The following is a 25,397-nucleotide window of genomic DNA, read 5'->3' on the forward strand; positions in this document are numbered from 1 at the left end:
CAACCCCAGTTACCAGGTTGGGAAGAGACACCCTGGAAGAAACGTGGGATAAATACAAGAGAGTTGAATAAATAAGAATAAATATTTTTCAATCGATATGAAGCAGCTTTCCTTTTTCTGTTGAAGAGTTCAGCATTTGGGCAAAATCATAGCTTTATAATTAATTAAACTATTCAAGTAACCTCTCCCACATCAAAAAAAATCTACAACCTTTTTTTTTAAAAAGATCACTGATTCTGCTAGCTCTTTGAACATTATACTAAGATTTATTTAAATTCTTAAACTCTCTCCCATTACAACCTTCAGTACATGGAAATGTGTATTTTTGGTACTGCAGTACAGTGTCAGCATCCAAAGGGAACCACCGTAATAATTTCAACCATCTGTTATACCTACAAACATGGCCAAAATGTAACTAAGCAACCAAAATAAGAAAATTTGGACATTTTGTAACATGGAGTTCCTCAAGCAATTGGCAATGTCCCTAAGATTTATAGTTTCCAACAAGTGTTTATCTCAGATTTTCCATTTAGAACTGATACAGAAACCAAATATACTTCGATCACCACAAAGAGACAACAGTCTTATAGAAATATAGCAATATTATAAAATCAAGGGAAAAACATACTGTGGGCAAGAAGAGTGCACCCAAAATAGCATTAACAATAATAAGGACCATGTTGTAATTAATTTCTTAAAAAGATTTCTGGAAACTTTTTAAAGATCTACATAATTAAAACTGATTTCATAGAATATATTAAAAAGAACTGAATGCTCTGGAAAAAGATCTGAACTTTGAAGATATTATATTTCATTATTTCATTTGCCCTTATTTTAATTGTTAGTAAAGAGATTAAACTTATTTGAATTTTTAAATTTCCTCTGTAAACCATTCACTCATGAACTTTAAGCCTAATCCTGTTTTATCAAAAACATCTTTACTGGATTGGCAAGAGGAAGGCTCTGTAGTTTGTTTTATAGTGCTACTGTATAGGGAGCACTCCTTAATTAAGTCAACATAATATCCAAAATATTTTTATTACAACTACAAGAACAGTTTTACAGCAAAAGCAAAGATGAACATTTACAAATATAAAATAATTTCAAACTGTGAAAGGCTTCTATACCAGCCTTTGCCAACCTGGTGCTCTTGAGATATTTCTTTATCTCAAATTTAAAAAATGAATCATACTTTTCTAGTGAGTCTGCATCACTCATGATGTCTAACAGAGTTATAACAAAATAATAATAATAATAATAATAATAATAATAATTATATATATATATATATATATATATATATATATATATATACGGCTTCAGTTCCAATAATCCCCAGTCAGTATACCAATGGCCAAAACAGTTGGAGGGCACCAGGCTGAGCAACGTTCATTTGGGGGGGCGGGGGGGGCAATGCTGTATGTCCCTTTAACAACAGTAGAGTTAAAGGGCTACAAAACATAGTATTAAGTTTGGGAAATGATACAAAAAGCTTGAGTAAAATTTAAAATTAAGGAAAATATTAACACTGGCAAATTCTTTGTGTAATAAACATTTCAATGCAAGGTAGGGATCTTAATTTTTTATATTAAGGAGTGTGTTTAGGCTGAATTATTTGTTATCCACAGTAACATTCTGATGCAATTTATTGTCAGTTTTGCATTAAACACTACTAAAGATGACTAAGTTTTTAGTACTCACAGGCTTACCATCTGGACCAGGTTCTCCAGGGAAGCCATGATTCCCAGGTTGTCCTGGATCACCCTAGAAATAAGACAAAGAACAGAATAAGTTGGGACTCACAAAATATTTCTCTAGCTTCTAGAAGGGATCCTTCATTTTGGCCTGAAATTGCAACTACCCTGCAGTACTTACAGGATGAGGGGAAGGTTCAAGAGAGTAGAAAGGAAAGGACTTTTTTTTTTTGTCTTCCCCTCATCCTAAAACATTCCCTCATCATCCTATAAAATTATAAAATGATTGGGTTTGGAGCTACTTATGCAGCTGCTTTATTACTCCATAATGTGGAGAGGCCTGATTTAAAGAGCAAGTGTGAGAAAAGTCATTTTTCCTTTCCTGAAATCTTCCCAAATAGCATGAAAATAGTTTAATCACCTATTATTGCTTATCTTGCTAAATATTGAGCAGTAACTTCTAAAAACTGAGTTGGAGAAGGACACAGACAGGAGTGTCACTCTCTGATGTAACACAAGGGAGTTTTTTTTTCACCTCATGCTCTGTATCTCCCTCATTCCTTCCTCTCTGTATCACTGAAATTATTTTGACATACTCTATATATCAAAAAAGTTTGGAGATAACCAGATGCTGCACACCTGTCTTGTACACATGGATGTATGCACAGAGTTGCCCCAATATATCATGACATTTAATTTAAGGATGTGAAGCTCTTAATACTAGTTAATACTTAATACTCCACCCAGAGTTATTGGGTTGGGTGGCATACAAGTTGAAAAAATTATTATTATTAAGAAACACATCTTATTCTTTTTGTCTTCCCTCAAGTCCATATTTATGCAATATTTGTTGTGTAAATGCAACCAACATGCACATTTTAAGGAATTCATATAGCAACTACAGAGAAGCCCAAGCAGCAGTGGGACCATACAGTGTAGTTTTTTCAAACCTTCCCATTCTGTTATAACCCTAAGTAAAATTATAATCTCTTGCACTGGCATCAACAGGGGATTTTCTGTCAATGGTAGAAGCAGCTTGGGAGGAGTACATTTTATGAAGACCACGGTAGGAAAGAAAGACTGAATTTTCTTTCTCTATATCCTATTGGCCTACTGCTACGTGGACCCTGTTATATTTACATTTTTTAAAAAGTACATATTAATTATATGCACATAAGTAACATTTGGCCTGCAGTTGTGCTTCAGATGTGCATTCAGACATCTTTGGAATGGCTCTCATGTGATCAGGGGACTGTGAATGAACTTCTCATTCTGACATACTCTCAAAACTGTAAAACTTTGGAAGTAAACCAGAGACATTTTAGGCAAGACTTGGTCTTTACAATCCAACCCTTAATTTTTCAGTGGGAAACGTTTTCACAATTGTTCTTATTTTCACAGAAGATGGCCTTATGCTTGATATTTAAGCTGTTACAAACTTTCCTAACATGCATAATTAAATAACATTTTGTAAATATTATATTAACAGGGCATAATAGCTGGCTGAGAGCTCAGAGAGTTGGTTAAATTAATTTTTTTTATATTCTGACATACATGAAACTGTAAGAATATTATAGGAGAACATCCAGCACCAAATCAAAGATGGTAGAATTTTTCAGTTGCCATGTCTTAACCAACAGTAATATGAACCAAAACCTGGGAAAGCTGTACTGAATCTTAAAAAGCTAAATAAACATTAACATTGTGGGACTTGCTATATTTCTAACAAATAATATTGCAATAGCCCAGTTCACTAAAAAACCACATTTACAATTTCAGTCTCACAGCGTGGAGGACAAAATAAAATACATTTTTGTTCATTTTAGTTTTCTCCACTCTGTTCTCCTCCTGCATATCATAGAGTCAATAATTACTTTTTTAGTATAGCAAAACTTTCCACAAAGCAAATCACAATGTTGACTTTTCACTGATTTTTCTGCAATTCGGCCTTCTAGAGGAGGACTGCTAAATTCTGAGTTGGCTATTTAAGCTTAAATCAGTGAAGCGGCCTATCTATTACAGTGGTACCTCGGGATACGAACGCCTCTACTAACGAACTTTTCGGGTTACGACCAGCTCCGGCCGCAAAAATTTACCTCGATGTGCGAACTCCGCCTTGGGGTACGGCCATTTTTCCGCCCCCGACACATGGTCCGCGGCCATTTTTCCGCCCCTGACACATGGTCCGCGGACATTTTTCTGCCGCGCCGCGCAGCGCCCGGCCGTTTTTGCGCCGCACCGCGCCCGGCCGTTTTTGCGCCACGCCGCGCCCAGCCGTTTTCGCGCCCCTGATGCGTGGTCCGTGGACGCCAGAACGGATTAACGGTAATTACACTGAACCTTATGGGAAAATTTGCTTCGGGGTGCGACCAGATTCGGAGGGCGGAACGGATTAACCGGATTTACATTGAACCCTATGGGGAAATTTGCTTCAGGTTACGACCAACTCGGGATACGTCCAGAGTCACGGAACGGATTAAGTTTGTATCCCGAGGTACCACTGTATTTCGACTCTCTCTGCAGTGATTAATTCTAGTGTAAGCTCAAGTACCACTTAATGGGCCATTAAGACTTCCATGAACATATGGATGGTAAAAATTGAGAAGGGACACTATGAAGCACAAAAAAGTCAGAATGTGGTTTCTTGAATAAAGCTCCTAGTACTGAACTTTATCTTGCCACCTTGATTAGCCAATGTTAACTAATCCATAAAAACTTATGTTATCTCAATCATGTAGTTAAAACACCACCTATATTACATCCAAAGTCCACTCACTTTTGGGCCTGGGGGTCCTTGTTTTCCTGGAGGACAAATACAAGGAGGTGGTGTAGATCCTACATCACTAGGTCCATTCATGCACTATTAAAGACAAAAATTATTCTCAAATACCAACTCCAAAATAGTTTTTACACTTATTCCACAAAATCCCCAAAGAAAATCAACCAGCTTTGCTGATACAATAGCAATTTCAAAACCCTAACAAGAATTCATTGTAGAAATCAGAGGGCAGCTTTAGTTTCCAAGAAGATAACTTAATTATTCCCACAGATTTTCTATGGAAAAAAAATTGTAATTTAAAATCTCAGTCTCCTGGGTGCTTTTCCACAGAATCTCTTGTTGTGACCCTAGCTCCTCCCATCTGGGGGAGATGGACAATTCTGAAGGATACATGAAACAGATATAGAAAGACATAAAAAATGAGGCAATCAGTCAGTGGTAAACCACTTCCTTTATATTCAAAAGTTCCCAGGCTTAATCTTTGGCATTGCCTGATGAAATTTAAAAGATCAACCACCAATTAGAAGAAAGTTTTCTTCATGAGACACTGGAGTTTAGCTGCCATTCAAAATAGATTCTATTAGTTAGAACAAGGATGCACAAGCTGCACCCCTGGATGGAAGCCTTTCGGACCATAACTGCTGAAAACCGAAGGCACAGCTTCCTCTTATCTTGAGGAAGGGGATAATTTATTCCTGTAGTGTAAATATTAAACAGGCGCATCACAATTAAAAAATAAAGAACCTCCCAAAACATAAACCATCCCACCTGTGTAATATGTCCCCACCTACAGAGTCACCCTCTCAGCCCACTCCTGGGTCAGATGGAGAAATAGTCTGACCTGAGATAAAGGAATCTGCTAGGTTCCCCTGACAAAGAATGCTGCTATGATCCCAAAAAAAATGTCCAGAACAGTAAGTCATATAGAATGCCAAGGGATGGCCTTCTATGAAGACAAAATAATTCTTGCTCTTATTGTCAGTAAAAATAAATCTTTTTATGCCTAACGGTAACAGCTGTATTAGGAAAAAAATGTGCTCCAGCTATCAGAATGTTTCACATAGAAATGCTTAAGCATTATATGTTTATTGCAAAGGACAAAGTAACAAGTCCACACATTTTGAAATGTAACGATTATCCATCAAAGTTTTCTCCTGGGCCTGTATTAGAGAAATTTCCAGTGAATCATCTCTTATATTTTCCAAATTCTAGATATTTTCTCCTTTCATTTATTAATTGAAACAGATCACTAAAATTACCTCATAATACAACTGCAAACAATTGAATACTTTCTAGCACCTTATTTGCATTAAAAACAAGTATGTCCATTTTCTATACTGTATATGCATACACGTAGAATATAAATGTGAATTGTGTATGTGTATTTTATACACATAGACTTATTTCATCAAAATGAGCATTGAATGCTCCTAGTAATACAAAAATAGTTTACTAATGAGTAATGGAAGATAGTTTGCACACCAAATTTAGTTCAAGATAACGTGGAAATTAAAATAAATGTCAATAGAATTATTCACTTAAGGAAGATTCCTCAGCCTAGAGGTGAAAAAATGTTTTGCAAAAATAAACCCCCACATTTCCTTCCACCCCATATTCCAAACAAACAGTATATTCCTACCTCATGTGGTTAATAGTAACTTTACTAGAAATGTGAGAGAGGAAAGGTAAATGTTACCTTATGTTTGTATGAATATGCATTGTTTGGCCTACCTCTCCATTCTAAAATGAAAAGAAAAAAATTGATAGAATTAAAACTTCTCCTAAAATAGGCATACACAAGCAAGCTCTCCTTCTGCATCCTTTTAAACTGCCAAAATCACAAAACTAATCTCTGACCGTGTCTCCCTGGAACTCTCTAACACAGTGTTTCTCAACCTTGGCGAGTTTAAGATGGGTAGACTTCACCTCCCAGAATTCCCCAGCCAGCATGGCTGACTTAAACTTGCCAGGGTTGAGAAACACTGCTCTAACAGCTCTTGAAAGAGATCTATAAATACTTCTCTTAGTCAGGGGCAATCACCCACATCTGGGGGGGAAAATCATCCCAGTGGAATTTTTAGGCAAATTGTCTGATGGACAGCAGCCTAAATTCCTAGATTGTTTATATTAACACAGTTTTAACACAAGTCTTTTTCTTTCTATTCTTTCTGCCAAAAACAAATCCATTCTCAGAATCTCTTTTCCCCAGCTCGATTTTTATTGAGAAATATCCAGCAGTTCTTAATAATCTTCTATAATACTCACAAAGCCAGGTATCTCACAGGCTGTTTCACGGTTGTTTTGTTCTGGGCTGCAGTAAATCCTTAGCTTTTGGACATCAAACTGTAATACAGAAATAATGCATTCTTGAGATAAGCACTTCTTATGACATCTAATTAAGATGCCTTTATATAACCAAAAAGTGCATCATAATCTACTCCTCCATGTTCAGTGACAGAATACACTGCTGGGGTTTCAATGGGCTTCATGGACATGGGGTCCTGCAACTTGGGATCCCATTCCTGGTGACTAGTTCCAAAGTGCTCCCCACAAAACAGTTTTAACAAAGGGGAGGGGGAGTGAGCAAATAAAAAATACACGGAAGTCCATATATTTTTAGATATGATGGGGTCGCACTATTTGCTTCAGCCGAATAGTGCTTAGTAGAAGATACCACCTGAGCAACAGCAAATTAAGAGATGCCTTTGAAAACAGGGTGACCTGATGGGACAACTAGCCTATTGACTGAACTTGGTTAACAGTGACCAACCTGGGAAATACTGAACAAAAAATAGGTCAATGAATACATAGTTAAAGAAGCCCATTCTGCAGATCTGTACTTTCCACCACCACCCTCCCCCAATTTTTTGCAGAAGCACTTCAGTTAACTTTCTTCTAACTGTGTTATAACTTAACATTAAAATTACAGATCATTCTGCTATCTTATGTTATGAAATTATGAGGTGCTCCAAATGGCATTCTGCCTAGAAATACAGTGGTACCTCGAGTTACGAACGCCTCTGCTTACGAATTTTTCGTGTTACGACCAGCTCCAGCCCCAAAAATTTACCTCATGTTGCGAACCACCTCGAGTTACGAACCGGATCCGCAGCCATTTTCCCTCCTGTGACACGTGGTCCACGGCCATTTTCTGCCCTTGACACGTGGTCCGCGGCCATGTTTCCACCCGACACGTGGTCCACAGCCATTTTTCCGCCCAACACGTGGTCCGCGGCCATTTTTCCGCCCCTGACACGTGGTCCGCGGCCATTTTTCCGCCCCTGACTCTCCCTCCAAGCAATAGCCACCTCCCTGTCCTCCACGCCAGAACGGATTAACAGTAATTACATTGAACCTTATGGGAAAATTTGCCTCGTGTTGCGACCAATTCGAGTTGCAACCAGAGTCACGGAACGGATTAAATTCATAAGTCGAGGTACCACTGTATGGGGTACCAGTTTTGATATAAACAAACAAAATCTACGAAATAATTGCTGATGGATGCCAGTCTAAACAAACTAGATTGTAGTTTTGCAATTATGTGGAATTGGGGGCAAAGTTTCAAGAGTTGGTGCTTCAGGAAGCTGTCTGGTGAAGTGGGGACATCACTAAAGAGCTAGACCAGAACCTTTCTTTTTTTTTTTCCTTTTTTGGGGTGGCAGTGGGTGGGTAGGCACAGTGAGTTTTAACACTGAGGACAGTAGATGGAGACCACCAGAAGGTAAACTTCTCCCATTTATATCCTTAATGCCCATGGCTCCCCCTCAAATAACACACAATCACCCAATCTCCCCAAAAGACAGGTTGAAAGTAGCCTGTAGAATCTCGGAAGTTAAATGGTTGAAAAGTGGATAATTTTCATCCCACGCCCATTGCCACCAGACATTCTGAAACAAAAACAAAAAAAAAAATTGTGCCACCAGACTTCAACTATTTTGCTGCTGAATTTTGAATATCTGATCTCAGAGTGCTAGAAGGCCATAAGTGAGGTTGAGGGTCACACAGTCCACAGGCCATGAGATGTGTCCGCCTCACTCATAGAAGTCATTCCTAATTACTTTAGCCAAAGTACCTGATTAGTGATAAGCCCCCTTACCCATAGCAACTCTCCATTCTGGATCAGAAGACCTGTCAGCCCTCAGGAACAGCTTCTGTTGCCCTCAGACAGCAGGGGCTTAAATGTGTATAAGAAAACAGCAGCAATTGGGTACTGGTATTAACATGAATAAAAGGGCCTTTCACTAAATCAAAGCCACCAGTGGATGTAACTCATTCATTGCAAAGTCAAGTTCATTAAATTTAACTGGCCTTATTTTAAGCTATGAGATCAGGTTATTAAACTAACACGGGTAGATTTATCTCTCTTTCATAAAAAGTTGTATTCTGAGCAGCTGGATACCTGCACAGTCTCCTCTTTCCCAGAATATTTTCCTATTTGAGTCACTCCACTAATATAGATCCCTACAACAGGATGCAAAGGCTTTGTTTCAGTTTCTTGATCATCTATGTACAACGTTACATCAGCTTCTGTTACTAAGAGACGGATTTGATGCCAGCCTTGATCAAACAATGTCTAGGAAAACAACAGGAGAAAACAGTAAATGTATGCATGCTTGTCTACCTGTACAGAACAGTTATGTTCCTATTCTTTAATTGGTTTACATGCTTTCAAGGTTTACACTGTCATTCATCTAACCTTGAAGTATTATTAATTGCAACAACTTAATGTTATAGCCCAATGTTCATGTTAAAAATCACTCAGAGAGATTCAAAAATCTTTTTCTAAAAATAAACTCTTAATATTGATAATCAGTGTATTGCAGTTGTGCCAAGTTGTGTCTATTTGGAAGACAGAATGTAGGCATAGCATAACATATCCATCTTCTTTATAAAACGTTTGTATATCCATTTTGAATGAGTAGCCTGCCATTCTTTGCTAAAGACCTTCAAGGGATCATACAATATAAGTGGGAACTTAACGCCCTCCAGATGTTGCAATACTACCCCTCCCAGTATTCCAAGCTGGGACAGGCAATAGTGAGGGATGCTAGGAAATGTGGCTCAGCAGTATCTGGAAGACGGTGTCCACGCCCACAGAGGTGGTCTATCAAAAACAAACAGGAAAAGCAGGCTGACCTTTTGGTTTTGAAAACAACAGCATGAAAGCTGTATATGATATCAAGTTTTTATGATCTACCCTACAGATACTTGAATCTAGGTCTCCACTGTCCTAGTCTAATAAGTAAAATCAAAGTTAAACTATGTTACCAAAATGCCTGGGTGGAGAATGTTGCATAAGCCTGGAATGAACAAGACATCTATGTCACTCCAAACATGCCCCCATTACAAGTAGCATTGACCTATCTTTATTTAGCCAATAAATAAAGGCATTCTAAAGATGGACAATGTGCTCTCAACTTGGAGGCAGCATTATTTTATATACTTTAGCTCCAAATTGTTAAGGCTTTTAGATCAGTACTAATAGTTACGATTTGGGTCTAGAAATGGAAATTTGTACAAAGTAAAAGTAAAATTTGTACAAATAAAATTTCCAATTCCCTTTCAAATGTAGCCACTTTGTACAACATACTGCATACAATCCAACTGAGAAATTACCAATGTAACCAATGCAATAAATTTTACTAGTCATCTGACCATATCAAAAAGCTATAAAAACAATACAGAAAAAAATGGGACATATTCATAATAAATTGTCACCCCTGCAGTTAACCCCATTCTGTTCTAGGTAGTCTATCCTCTTCAGAATGGTCTTTGATATGAAACCAATCTCTGTTCAGATAGGCTGAACAAGCCAACAGCAATCGTAAGCCGATAAAAAGCATTGGTAGCCATTGAGGTCACCTACGCCTTTAATAAAAATGATGCCTCCAGGAGAATCCCCTTATGGCTTATCTGATCTCATAAGAGTGCACGATACCTTCCAGAATGTAATTGCAAACATGGGGCTAAATCTAGGTTGAAATGGATCTGAAATATTGGATCTCCTTGCATTTAAACACATAACATGGTTGTGGATTTTTCAGCTGACACATGATGGGTTCTTTACCTTTACACGGGGTGCAGTAAAAGTAACAACCTGACTGCCATTTACTAGGCTTGTTGTAGTAAATGATAATGTTTTGTTTTCTCCAACTACAGTAACAGCTATCTGTGGTGTTCCATCCAAGCTTAGAATCCTCCACAAATCCCATGTTTTTTTTACTTTAAATCGCTGTGTAGATACAAATACGTATGATGGAGGAAGGCCTTCTGGAAATACATTTCTGGAAAACATTTTTTAAAAAAAAAACAAAACATGAAATTTAACTTTAGAATTAAAAGAATTCTAAAATATATATTTAATAAATCATAAGGTAGCAAATTTTCATAAGAAATTTCAGCTCAGGAAAAAGAAGTACCTTGTCAATTCTGACAAATCAATCCGTGAAGTGATTTCATAAGCTTTTGCATTAGTGCTTGGAATCTGAATTCTTTTCTTCACTTTTTTTTTCACATCTAAGCCTAAAAGGATATCAAATCCTTTTTCGTCCCGGGATGCCACAGGAATTCTCGTTGGGCAAACTGATTCTATAAAGAAACACAATACACAGAACAAGTCACTTGCAAATGGGACCCTAAAGGAGTAGGTAACATTAAACACAAATAGGAAATCTCATGCATCAGGATAAATAATTGCATTTTTTGGACTGGATGGCCAAGGAAGCACCTGTAACCCCTTTTTTAAACACGAAGGGAAAAGTTCACCACTGATATTTGTGTACTCATATTACTATATTGATTTTTCCTATTTTTCCAATCCTCTTCAATTCTTGATATCACTCTGCTATGTTTAATATCAGTTAGCCCTTCAGGATAATATACTGTCAAAATATATGCTATCTATATTTTCATATAAGTGTCAAACACTTGTACCATAATTATTTGAGTGGAGTGGGCATGGAGTGTGTGTGTGTGTGTGTAAGCCAGCCACCTGATATGGAATATTTTTCAACCTAGTGCAGCAGCTCCCCACCCTGGATTTTATTTGCATTAGTGGTGTTACGCATAACATTGACATAAATTATGAGGAAGTTGCATGTAGTATTATGTCAGGTGCAACTTTCATTTTTTTTTCTGCCCTGGAAGAGTAGAAGCTCTAAACAGAGTGACCCATTCCTACGCGACAATACTGCTGTCACCTATAAAAACTGTAAGTTATCAGCCTCCTAATTTTCATGCGATGAAAGGCATACTCTGCACATGCAGTGGGGTAGAGGCCTTGCTATAGTTGCAATGAGATGCTAAAACATCACAACGACTGCATGACCAAGCTATCGTTTTAGGCTTGTGCACGTTCTCACCCCCAACTTGTAATTCCCACAAAAAGGGAAACTATGAAGCTTCCCTTTGGGCTTTCAATTTGCTGCAGTTTCCTGGTTGGTTTGAACTTTAGAAACCATCGTTTGTTAGTATACCTGGACAAACAGAACTGACATCAAACTGCGGTTTGTTAAAAAGCAGGGGCTGAAGCTTTCCATCCTCCCTTTGCACATAAAGAAGGAGAGCCTGAGACTTACCACTGATGACTAAACATTGTTTACCTTTAGATCTGAATATGACCATTGTTTGCATGTTCCTTTTCTGGAGGTATTTCTAAGCCAAGAAAGGGGAATGTATCTATCAGCCATACTACCATTCTCTCTTCCTCCATCTTTTACAAACCACTCTAACTTGTAAGTATCCCTTCCTTTATAGAACTTGGAACAAGGAAATCCTCTTCAGATCCCATAATGTAGACCCCCAATAACTTTAAAGGCGAGGAAATGACAATACCAGCAACTAAGTCCACTTGCATTACACGAGTTGTGTTTTGGCGTCTTTGCATCTCCCGAGCCTGCTTTGGGCCTGAAATTACTTTCATTCTCAAAAAGCATGATGGGCTTGTAAAACAATTCAAAGTTGGCAGAACACTGTTTAAAAAGCTAAAACAAAAAAAGCACAAAGTACAATACTGGGCACTGAAGTAGAATATTAAAGAGATTTTAAAAATAATGTGCCAATATTTCTTTTTACTGGTATAAATATATAATAAAAGCTCATTATTTAGCTTAGAGAGGGGGAATAGAATTTGTTTTAAAAAGGAGAAACAAAGGGTAGAGGTTACAAAGATCTCGGTGGGATGCCATGAGACCACTTCTCCCCTAAAACACAGCAACCTATTTTTGAATTATGAAAATTTTCAAAAGCATGGAATTCTTCTTTAAAACAAACAAAACAAAACTGAGAGAAGCTCCAGAGGAAAAGTTCAATTTCTTAGTTCTGCAGAACAGCACATGTAATAGAATACAGAATTCCTGAGCACTTCTTAATAGAATATAAACTTTCACTATTCACACAAGAGATTACATTTAGCAGACTCTTATGATGTCTTCCTAAAGTGAATTGACCAAAGGCCAGTTTCTGCAAACAGTTCCAACTTAATAGTCATTATTCATGTAGATCTGCAACAAACGAAAGCACAATGAGTGGAAGCAATCACATGAGAGCCAGAAGTGCACGTACACTATTTTCCATGCAATGAATTTCAGTATAGTATGTCATTCCTAGGAGCAACTTAAAAAATAACTCTCCTGTAATGTCCGCCATCACCCAAATCCTCTAATCATGGCAATGGCAGTTAAGTCAGAATGACTTAAAAGAGGGGTTGGCAACTCAAAGTAACTAAAGAGATCGTCAGGAAGCACATGGCTACCATGGATGAGTTTCAGTTGTCAGAACCTTAACAATAACAGATGATTAACCTTATCAAAAGAGCCTTGAAGGGACTTATGACTGTCATCAGAGGCCCTTTCTATGATCTTTGAGAGATCAAGGAGGACTAGCATAGTGGTAGAAGGCTGTCAAAGGGAAACTCTTGTTCCAAATTTCAAAAATATTGCATTGTAAACAACCAGGAGTTATATGGGCTAGGCAGTATAAATATATGTAATAAAGAAATAAGTAGAAATGCTTGTTATCAATACTAGATTATTAAGCAGTTTGTGGATAACAGGAAGGCATTGCTTGGCAGTAGCCAGCATTGGTTTATCTAGAATAAGTCATGTCAAACCAACCTGTTCTTTTTTGATAGTGTGATCAATCTAGTTAACCATAGGAGTATGATGGGCAAGTATATCGTGACTTGAACAAGGCTTTCAAAAAGTTTCTGTATAAGGTCCTAGTAAAGAAGAAGGGAAAATGTGGCCTGGACTACCATTTATGGATAAAGAACTGGTTGAGCACTTGTACCTAGTAAAGGTACATCAAGTGTTTTGTATCAAGCTGGAAGTATCAGATGGCATTCTGCAGTTCTCTATTTTAGGTCTTGTGCTGTTCAATATATTTTAAAACAATTTGGATAAGGGGTTAGAAAAAACAGATTTGCAGAAAACACAAAGATAGGTGAGGCCAGTATCAAGACTCAGAAGGATCTTGACAAACCAGAAACCATCAATGTGAGTTTCAACATAGATAAATGCAACGCCCTTCTTTTGATTCAGAAAATCAAAGGCATGAATATAGGATTAGGGTGATCGTACCAATCAACAGTACAGGCAAAAGGAATCTATGTGTCTTGGTGGAACACAAGCTGAATTTAAGCCAAGACTGTCATGCAGCTGCAACAAAGGCAAATGCAAGCCAAGGCTATATCTAGAGAATCAAATGTCAAGATCAAGAGAAGTTATTATTCCTCTCTATTCTGTATTGGTCAGAGAACACCTAGAACATAAAACACTCTAGAACTCAAACTTTTTGAACCAATTACCCAGACTCAAATAATGTAATTAACCCCCCACCCCCCAACCCACACACATACAAAACAGACTGTTGTTTTATACAAGGGTCTCAGCAGTGGCAATCCCAAACTGGATCCTTGACTCACATAAAAGCAATTATAAATTGCTCCATTATCCCCAAGATATGCCCAAATTACCTCCAGTTTAAGAGCCATTGACCTAGAATACTGTGTCCAATTCTGGGCATTACAGCTTTGGAAAGGCTAACAAAATGGAGTGTGTTCCAAGGAGAGCAACCAAGATAAGGAGCTTGAAAGAAAAAAACGTATAAGTAATAGACCCTGGATATATGTCAACTGGAGAAGAGAAGACTGCAGGGAGACATGAGAGGTGTCTTCAGAACCCTGAAGTGCTGTAGAAGATGGATTAGACTTGTTCAGCGTTCTTCCAAAAGACAAGAAACAAATAGTTTACAATTGCAAGAAAGGAATTTTTTATTGGACATCAAGAAGAACTCCCTAATATCAAGAACTGTTCAACAAAGAAGCAAATTGCTTTGGCAGGTAATGTCCTCTCCTTCATAGCAGCTGTTAAAACAGAATCTGGATGGCCATTTCTAATGGATGCTTGCATTGGAAAAATGGTTGGACCAAAGCCCCTTCCAACCCTTACAGTTTATCATTCTGTTTTCTGAACTTTCTGGAACTGGCTTGGAAAATGAGTTCTCCATCTAATAATGATTACTAGTTATTTATGGTTAAAGGTCAGAACTTACAGTCAGGTCCAGAAATATTGGGACATCGACACAATTCTAACATCTTTGGCTCTATACACCACCACAATGGATTTGGAATGAAACAAACACAATGTGCTTTAACTGCAGACTGTCAGCTGTAATTTGAGGGTACGTACATCCAATTCAGGTGAACGGTGTAGGAATTACAACAGTTTGCATATGTGCCTCCCACTTGTTAAGGGACCAAAAGTAATGGGACAGAATAATAATCATAAATCAAACTTTCCCTTTTTAATACTTGGTTGCAAATCCGTTGCAGTCAATCACAGCCTGAAGCCTGGAACACATAGACATCACCAGACGCTGGGTTTCATGCCTGGTGATGCCCTGCCAGGCCTCTACTGCAACTGTCTTCAGTTCCTGCTTGTTCTTGGGGCATTTTCCCTTCAGTTTTGTCTTCAGCAAGTGAAATGCATGCTCAATGGGATTCAGGTCAAGTGATAACATTCCACTTCTGTCCCTTCAAAAACTCTTTGGTTGCTTTTGCAGTATGCTTTGGGTCATTGTCCAGCTGTACTGTGAAGCGCCGTCCAATGAGTTCTGCAGCATTTGGCTGAATGTGAGCAGGTAATGTTGCCCGAAACACGGCAGAATTCATCCTGCTGCTTTTGTCAGCAGTCACATCATCAATAAATACAAGAGAACCAGTTCCATTGGCAGCCATACATGCCCACGCCATGACACTACCACCACCATGCTTCACTGATGAGGTGGTATGCTTAGGATCATGAGCAGTTCCTTTCCTTCTCCATACTCTTCTCTTCCCATCACTCTGGTACAAGTTGATCTTGGTCTCATCTGTCCATAGGATGTTGTTCCAGAACTGTGAAGGCTTTTTTAGATGTCGTTTGGCAAACTCTAATCTGGCCTTCCTGTTTTTGAGGCTCACCAATGGTTTACATCTTGTGGTGAACCCTCTGTATTCACTCTGGTGAAGTCTTCTTTTGATTGTTGACTTCGACACACATACACCTACCTCCTGGAGAGTGTTCTTGATCTGGCCAACTGTTGTGAAGGGTGTTTTCTTCACCAGGGAAAGGATTCTTCGGTCATCCACCACAGTTGTTTTCCGTTGTCTCCCGGGTCTTTTGGTGTTCCTGAGCTCACCGGTGCGTTCCTTCTTTTTGAGAATGTTCCAAACAGTTGTTTTGGCCACGCCTAATGTTCTTGCTATCTCTCTGATGGGTTTGTTTTGTTTCTTCAGCCTAATGATGGCTTGCTTCACTGATAGTGACAGCTCTTTGGATGTCATCTTGAGAGTTGACAGCAACAGATTCAAAATGCAAATAGCACACTTGAAATGAACTCTGGGCCTTTTATCTGCACATTGTAATTGGGGTACTGAGGGAATATCACATGCCTGGCCATGGAACAGCTGAGAAGCCAATTCTCCCATTACTTTTGGTCCCTTAACAAGTGGGAGGCACATATGCAAATTGTTGTAATTCCTACACCGTTCACCTGAGTTGGATCTACATACCCTCAAATTAAAGCTGACAGTCTGCAGTTAAGGCACATTGTGTTTGTTTCATTCCAAATCCATTGTGGTGGTGTATAGAGCCAAAGATGTTAGAATTGTGTCGATGTCCCAATATTTCTGGACCTGACTGTAATAGAACACAATTGCATAAAACAAAAAAAGTTAACACAGAAACAGCCACATAATTAATAAAATAAAAAATGAACTGTATCCAGATAGGAATTAACCAAGCAATAAACATTTTCATTAATAAATCTTAATTTTTGTTGTAACAATTACAATTGCACATATTTGGCAACCCTCCCGGATATTTCTGGAGAATGATCCAGAGCAAAAAGAAAAAAAAATGATCTATAAGAAACATAAACTTATAGACAGTAACCATCCACTTATCATACTGTAATGTATAAACCAACGCTAGTTGAACACTTAAATGGGACTGCAAACCCTTGTTACAATGACAAAGTACAATAATAAGACATCTTACAAACTAAATGCCAGTATTAGCTGCATGATACAAAGCATTTTTAATCTCAGAAGCAAAACTCTGCTTTTACATCAAACATTTGCAAGGTGAAGGATGTTGCTGTATCATTATATATTTTTAATATTTGAGTTTGTTCTATTACAGTACTGTTTTAAAACAATAGAATAAACAAGAAGATTTTGTTCCTATAGTCTTTTTAAAAAAGAGGAGAAAACTGGAAACAGTTTCTACACACAGACAGAATGGAACTGGCAAATTATATGCATCCTATTCACGGACTCTCTCTCAAGACTAAATCATAACAATAATAATAAAACACCATCTAGATCAGTATCACTTCTCAAAGGAATGTAAACCATAACAAAAGAGTTGGAGGAAAGATTCTGCCTAAACAGCTATCATCACAGCCCTCCAAGAAAGACAAAGTGGAGGTTCATGATTAGATCCTCCGCGGTTTTTAAAAGTATGTGTTGGCAAGGAGGAGAGATTTGTTCTGGTACTATAGAATAAAGTATTTAACTCTAATCTCTTCAATATCTGTCCTACCTTACCAAGGAGGCCATTCTCATAAGGAATTATGCAGGAGAGAAAAGAACTGTCTCTTCTTGCTGTACTCTGACACAGATCCAAGATGGGGGCCCATATGGTTCAACTTATCTTTTAAAAAAATATGCAAGTTGCAAACACTGACCTCCCGCCATGTTGAATTTTATGTCTTGAATTTGTTTCTGTACATTTGAGACCCTTTTAAAAGATGTAGCATTTTCCAGAGAATCTATGAAGACTTTTTCTATACAATTATATATATATATATTACATACAATTATAGTATATACAGTTCAGAGACTGATTCCTTCCATGAAAAGAATGGAATCTCTAGATCCCACCCAGCAATTATTGTTTTTGAAAAATAGAAAAGAACACATTTTGAATGCTACGGATTAAGTTTAATTTCACATAGAAAGATCGCTATATCATTTAATTTACTGAGATTAGTCTCTGCATCACCAGGAATAGATGCAGAGCACAAAGTGAGTAATATTTTGTATGTCTCTACCCCAGGCTTCAGCATGCTTTCATCAGCAGGACTCTGCAGCATAAAAAAGAACAAGAGGTTTACCATGAAAGATTATGAGAATGTTTTCAGCTGCAGAAGCCCCCTGAGATCACACCACCTTCTCAGTTACAGCCGTCCCCACCAGGTTAGGATAGCCCATTCTTTGTCAGCATTCAGAACAGCAATTAAGATCATGCTTTTTTGCAGATCCTTTGGGAAGGAGAATGCTACACAAGGGTGACAGCACCTATTTGACCTTACTGTACCCAATAAGATGCTGTTTAATTACTGCTTATCATTGTGGCTTTATGTAAGTTTTTATTCTTGTATGGGTATAAGCTACCCAGAATCTATGGAGCAGGCATACAAATGGTTGCATAAATATATTTTAAAAAACACCAACAATGTAACTTGGGGATTTCTGTTTATTTTTGCAAAAATCACAAGCCAAGTAATTGGGTTAGCTTCCATCAGGCTTAACCCCTTGACATCTCTTTTCAAAGCTACTGAAGAAATAAAATTATTGTCAAGTATTACTGAAGACAACCATCCCTGCTTATATCACCAAGGTCCCATAGCAGTGGTCCTCCAGGGAAGATATCACAACATTCCCTTTGGGGAGTATCTTTGAGGAATCCAGTGAGTCACATCCTTTTGCACTGTTCCTTTGGCTGTAACATCCATTCTGCTCTCCCAGTCCTCCTCCTAGTGAACAGGCCAAGTAGGTCTAATGAATTTTTTACATACTTACATTTGGCAGATTGAAGACATCAGTGACTCTCAACATGGCAACATTCTCGGCTGCTGGCCGAAGATTTAAGATGAATGTTGACCCAAAAGTTTGATTACTGATAATTCATTGCTTTAAAAAACTGTGATATTTGATACAGACCACACACAGTGATATTTTCATGCCAGTAAGTGCTCTGCAAAGAAAGATTAATATTTACCTTCACAGAGTTTTTGCTTTATTACTTCTCTTATTCTGGATATTGCAATATAATCTTCAACATAGAACACGTATGTGGAAGAGGGTTTGTTGGCAATTGCTCTCAGTTCATCCTCTTCAGTTTCAGAACCAACACCAATGGCAAACAGCGTGATCTTATTTCTCCTGGCTTCAGCAGCCACATCTTTGACTTCATCTTGGGACTTACCATCGGTTAGAACAATTGCAATTTTTGTAAGGAATCTTGAGGATTTAGCAAATAGATGGTCAAGTGCAAACTGAATTGCTCTGCCTGTTTTTGTATTTCCACCCAAATATTGAACATATTCCATTTCTCTGATTAGATTCTCATTAGAATCATGAGACGCAAGAGGAATTTCAAGTACAGGATAATCACTGTACTGAACAACTCCAACCTGCATAAACTTTGGTCCTATGTTAAAGTTACTTGTAATATTGATCAGCCATCGTTTGATTATTTCAAAATTTTCTGGGCCAACGCTGTAGGAACTATCCAAGATGAAAACTAAATCTGCTGGGGCTGTTCGGCAACCTAAAACAAATAGAGAGAAAAATGTTTTATTAGTGCCTTTGCAACTATAATCCAAGATAGTCAGTATCCCTGAGACTGAAAACCAGGATGTAAACTTCACCAAATGTAATTATACCTATTTCTAGGTAAAAATATATTGGGCTGTTCTGAATCTCATGTCCAGATGAGATGAGCTAAAACCTAACAACAAGTTAGTTAATCACAACTAACTTGAAGACTTATTCATTTCAATGCTATTTAACGACAAATACGTTTCCATGAAGGCAACTTATAACTCATATTACTAATTTCATGTAGTTAGTCTTAAAATGTGATAAACAAAAATTGCATAAACCTGTACTCTATTCTCAAGTTTTTTGTGTGTGATACCAGTATGGCCCCAGTACATTCAATCAACTTTTAAACAAACTTACAATAAATATATAATTGGAAGAATAACTCCATATGAGTAAAAAAAAAAATAGAAAGGAACCCACGATTCACTATTTTTGTACTTCATATATAGAGGTACAGTTTAAAAGGATATTTGTGACTTCAGTTTCTTGGGAAAAGCTCAATACTGGCCAGTCACAAGTTTGTTTTGTTTTCTCTTTGAAATAAAATGGCTTTCGCTATATTTATTAGATAATAAATTAAACTAGTAGAATCATGCTTTGTCTTGAGAGTTGAGATCTTTCAAACAGATTAATTAATCATCTGCCTAATGAAAATGTAGCAATACACATCCTTTCTCCACACCACACAGGATGTGGCTTAATACCATTTCAAACCCTGCTGAGTAGTTTGTGGTTTTAATAATTCACTAGAGGGAAAGCACTTACTAAAACACTCCTCTCCAATCCTGTGGAAATATTTCCCAGAACACATCCAAAAATTCCCCTCATTGCCTTATACCCATTACTGGTTCTCTACAATTAATGCTCTGACGGCTGCTTACAATGAATTAGTTAGCTAACATTGACAGTGATTCAGGGTTCTCCGTATAGTTATTTAGAACATTTCTATACTCTTCTCCCAAATGATACTCAGTGTGTAGGTTTCCACATTCTCTTGTATTCAGGGAAAATATCCCTCAGATGCAAAAGTACTATATTTCCCAATCTTACAAGAAGAAAAGACCAGCAATACCATTATGCAACACAGTGGACTGTGAGAATGAGAAAGAAATAATAATTTACTTAGGTTTCCATTTGAAATTTATTCCTTTACTAAATGTTAATTGATTGCTCTAATGAATAGTAGGTTACTATAACAATTGAAATGTGCTGGATTTTGTCGGCTATGTGAAGAGCATAAACTAAAATCCTAGCTCAGTTTTCCCAAACCTGATGGCTCTCTTGATTCTCACATCCCATAATTCCTAGTCAGGGTGACCATTATCTGTTCAGTCTCATTATTTGGCCATAAAAGCTTTCTGGTTTGCTTCCACTCACTATCTGTAAATATACTTGGCCAACTCATTTACTCGAAGGCAAAGGCTGCAACTTGATACTCAGATGGATGCAGAAACACCCCACTTCACAAAGAGGCCTTTGGGCCAAATAACCCCAGAGATGGAAGGGAGACCCCCAAACCTGCATTAAAAAGAAACCTAACAGCTTTCCAGGAATGGAGCTTGGGACTGAATAAAGGAAGCAACTTTGGAGAAAAGTTTTGTTCCCTGGACCTTATTTCCCAGTTAGTGTAACAGTGAACTGGATTGGTCACCAAAAGGGTGAGTCATAAGCTCAAGGCACATTCACATGGCTGGGATCATACAGTGACCATATTTTCTTGGAAAAAAGTAAAGGAAAAATCTGAAAAAGGGGCAAATCTGAAAGAAGTTCATAAGGATAAAAAAAATTAATTGTTCATGTTTATAACTTTGCTTTACAAAGGAAAATTTAACAGCAAAACCAAGAAAAACTTTACAAAAACGCATATTCTAATAAAAATATCTAAAATCAAGCAGTATAAGTAAATTTATTCTAAAAAGACAATTCAATTTCCTTATTTTTCCCATGACTGTGAAAAACTGTGAATTAAGTGGTACCATTTGTATGGTAAAAGTTAAATGACCAAAATAAAGGACAAAAGTGAGTTTTTGAAAAATAAAGAAATCCTAAGGACAACTTTCTGAAATAAAGGACTGTCCTTTATAATAATTGTTCACTGTAAGTTAGACCCAAGTCAAAAGGATTTCCTTGAGACATGATAATGCATTGCAAAATTAGCATACTAACTTTTAAATTCTAAAATATATTTAGTAACTGAACATTTAGAACTGAAACACTTGATAGGAAAATCTTGAGGAAGCCACGGTTGAAAGGGCCTTCTCAATCATGGCACCTTGGTTATGTTTTCTCCAAGGGGGAACTCGTCCTAATTTTAAGTACCAGATAAAGACTTAAAAAAAAAAATGTCCATGCTTTTAAACATCTGTACTGGTTTACAATGGTTTTTGCTGCCATTTAATTTATTTTAATCATTGTACTCAAAAGCACTTTATAATGTCAACTTCTAAACTGCTCTGAAAATATGATATTTTCAATGAATATTAAAAAAAAAAAAAAACTACAGGTAGTCCCCAGGTTAAGAATGCCCGGTTTACAGACAATCCATAGTTAAGAACGGAACCTACGTAGCAAAGTTCAAGTTAAATATACAATGGTTTGAGTTCATTACGCAATACTACTTGTACAGTATTATATAATAATATTGTTCTGGCTTACATACAAATTCAACTTAAGAACAGACCTTGGGGACGGAACTCATTCTTAAACTGGGGACTACCTGTACTGCTATTACATCAGGCATATACAGAGTGCCCTTCAAAGATAATATATAGATGAACCTGAATTCCACAATTTGTACTGTTGGCTTTAACCAATTATGATGTATAAAATGAAGTGTAGGCTAGCTTCAAGATATTGTAAGTTGTTGGCACATTGCTTCTCCATGGCACCATTCTGTATAATTTTCTCAGAAGAGTCTAAAGAATTGACTATTGGGGTATTTCCATAATGCACAGCAAAACACAAGAAGTTTGAATTCACCATCAAGCCTATTTTCAAAGAATCCTCAGCTAATCCCAGTACTTTTGCATTTAAGTGCACATGCATCATCTAAGAACTCTGAATGCCACTGATTATGCAGTCAAAATGGTATCATCTAGGCATGAGAAGGAGCTATCAGCAGCTGTAGAAAAATCCCACTCTGAAAAAATAAAGCTTTCCTTAGAAAAATTACTGAGAAAGATAAATAATGCTTAAACCAGCCCACTGAGGACTGTGAAGGCTTAATGGGCGTAGATTGTTGAGAGAAAGAAAATATGAAGATGGAAATGGAATGAAATGATTAAGCCTGAACCCAGACTTCTCTCCATGCTGTAATATTGTACTGCAGCTTTAATTCACATATATCATTCATTTTCAGCTTAACATTATGTAGCCAAATGGAATAATTTACATGAAAGAGTATTGGTTTGGAGATAACTAATATGGTATGTTCTTGCAGCCCACCCGATCATTGTTTGTTCAACAGGAGACCTGATATTCATAGTAGAGCAAACAGAGCAAACTCAGGGAAAGCTTTCTCATTTTGATTTAAACACCAATGAGACCAGAGAAGATACAGAAATATAAAATTCTAGAGGTTCTGTTCCACGCTGCAGGATAAGTAGCAAAAGACGACTTCCTTAGGACTATCTCAAATATTGTAATCAAACAACTGCAAAAACTACAATGTGAAATCACAAATATTAACAACATTAAGTAGAGATAATATCAAATAGAACAGAGGATGGAGACCTGTCTAAAGAAAGTTTCTATATTTTATTAAGTAGCTCTGGTTAGCAAAATTCTTACTTGCTCTTGTATCATCGCCTTCAGCCAATATGCAACCATGCAGTAAGAACATTAAAATTGTCTGAAGAAACGTTATGTTCTTTGCCATGTATACAGTATTTTGCGTCCTTCAAATCCTAAAATAAACTGGGGAAAATACAAAATATTTTAAAACAGTATTACAACAATATTAAAACAATGACATAAAAAAAATGAAAGCCATGTATATAAATTATGGCTTCCTGTAAGATTAATCACAGTGTAACTGTAGTTCAGCTAGTTGTATTACATAACTAAATTATCTTGAGTGAGTTAGGATTGAAGGTTCAGACCTAAAATGCTTTTTTTTCTTATCTGAAGGGCCTTAATCATAAGAAAATAGTGTCAATATGGTCCTCTGCCACTGAGTGCCATAACAGCCCAAACGTCAACACAGTAAGGCCTCCATCTACAACACACTGGAATACTGTGTAGGTGTTCTGCACTGTGCCCACAACCTAGCAAAATTCCCAGGTATATCATCCATTTATTGAATACACAACCAACTGCATGGAATACAAGCCTGGTTGTGTACAAGGAGCTGAGGAACTATTGCACATTCTTCCTGTGTTAAGCGCTTATGCAACTATAAACTACCTATTCTCAACACTATTAGAAATCTGTTGTGCAACAGTATCATAAAGTCCTGCATGCCAAAACTTAAAATAGACCAGAATACAAACATTGCCTCTGATATACAGAAATATGTGCACACTTTATCCAACTGTGTAGTAACATTTCTAAATGAGATAAAATCATATGAAGAATCTAGTACAGGTTCAGCTCTAAGACATTCTTTCAATGAATTGGTACCTTCTAGAAATTTTGGACTTCAGTTCATCTCTTACATATGTGTAGGATAAGTAGGAAGACTTATCTTGCACAATCCCACAAAGAATGTGAAAAATATGAAACACTCTTCTACAATTCACTAGAACCAGGCTTACATTGACTAGTTCAAAAGATTACATAAATCTGATCAAATAATTATAGTACATTTCAGGGCAAAACAAGCTACATAAATCCAATTTACAGCTAGGAGTGTGCAAAACATTTCAAATTTGGAATAGTTCTTTGAAGTCGGAAATAGTGTTTCTGACTATTCCAGAACTGCTTTCAGTTCAAAGCAGCTCTTTTCAAGCTCAAAGCAGATGTGGTTTGAGCTTGAAATACTTCCGATCTGAACAATGTGAAACTATTGTTTTGAATTCAAAACATTTTGTTTTAGTCCTCAAATTCAAAACATTTTGTATATCCTCATTTACAGGTAACATGAACATGAAGCATTTTTTCACTCTATTTGCTGAGCCAATTCAAAGCTTACAATGACGGCCTAACCAGATTAAAAAGAATTTGTTATTTAGCCAATCAGTACAAGCTTCAGGATTTTGCAGGAACTGGGTAAGATGATGTAAGTGAATTGCTCATTATTGCATACTAGGACGGTATCCCACAAACACTGATGCTACTTCATCTTTGTATGACTTATCACTCTTTAATCTGTTTATTTTCTCCTGAGGGTCAAAGGGCTCAATTTAAATGGCAGTGGTGTGGGCCTTGGCAGGGGCTCAATTATGCCAACTTTGAGTCTACGCTTGGTCCCACTTCCAAACTATCATTTTGTTGATTCTGTAATCTAAATCTACTAAAAAACAGCTTTATAATGACAGATTAACCAGATATTAAATTTAGCTGTTCAAAGCTTATCTATTATCATTATTTTTCCTTTCCTCATTATCAATATTAAGAAAGTTAGTTTCTTGAAGCCAGTATCTGTAAAGTGCCAAATACAACAACGGATCACCAAAATATTCTTCAGTATTTGTGGCATTTGAGTTAAATACAGAAAATAAACATTTACCTAAATCTATAAAACAGAAATGTAACACAAGAAGTAGAATTAATGATGTAGATTGAAATAGATGAATAAATAAATAACAGGAACAATTACTTATAATGATGA

The 25,397-nt window shown here is 37.1% G+C and overlaps 1 protein-coding gene across 1 annotated transcript in view; it reads right to left on the reverse strand.

Annotated features, from left to right (window-relative positions):
• The window catches only part of COL21A1 (collagen type XXI alpha 1 chain), a 117,230-nt gene that overhangs the window by 67,416 nt on the left and 24,417 nt on the right, over positions 1–25,397 (reverse strand). The window contains exons 4-11 of the mRNA XM_088137181.1: positions 23,417–23,542; positions 19,020–19,571; positions 10,893–11,061; positions 10,541–10,757; positions 8,873–9,046; positions 6,739–6,816; positions 4,471–4,554; positions 1,702–1,764 (exon numbers count right to left, since the gene is read on the reverse strand). Coding sequence (XP_087993307.1) covers positions 1,702–1,764; positions 4,471–4,554; positions 6,739–6,816; positions 8,873–9,046; positions 10,541–10,757; positions 10,893–11,061; positions 19,020–19,571; positions 23,417–23,504 — 1,425 coding nt within the window. The 5' untranslated portion in view covers positions 23,505–23,542. The remainder of the gene's footprint in view (positions 1–1,701; positions 1,765–4,470; positions 4,555–6,738; positions 6,817–8,872; positions 9,047–10,540; positions 10,758–10,892; positions 11,062–19,019; positions 19,572–23,416; positions 23,543–25,397) is intronic.

This window comes from Python bivittatus, unplaced genomic scaffold (assembly GCF_059951505.1).
Source record: "Python bivittatus isolate LINGU-HERP-01145 unplaced genomic scaffold, Pbiv_v1 ctg000020_np1212, whole genome shotgun sequence".
Lineage (NCBI taxonomy): Eukaryota > Metazoa > Chordata > Lepidosauria > Squamata > Pythonidae > Python > Python bivittatus.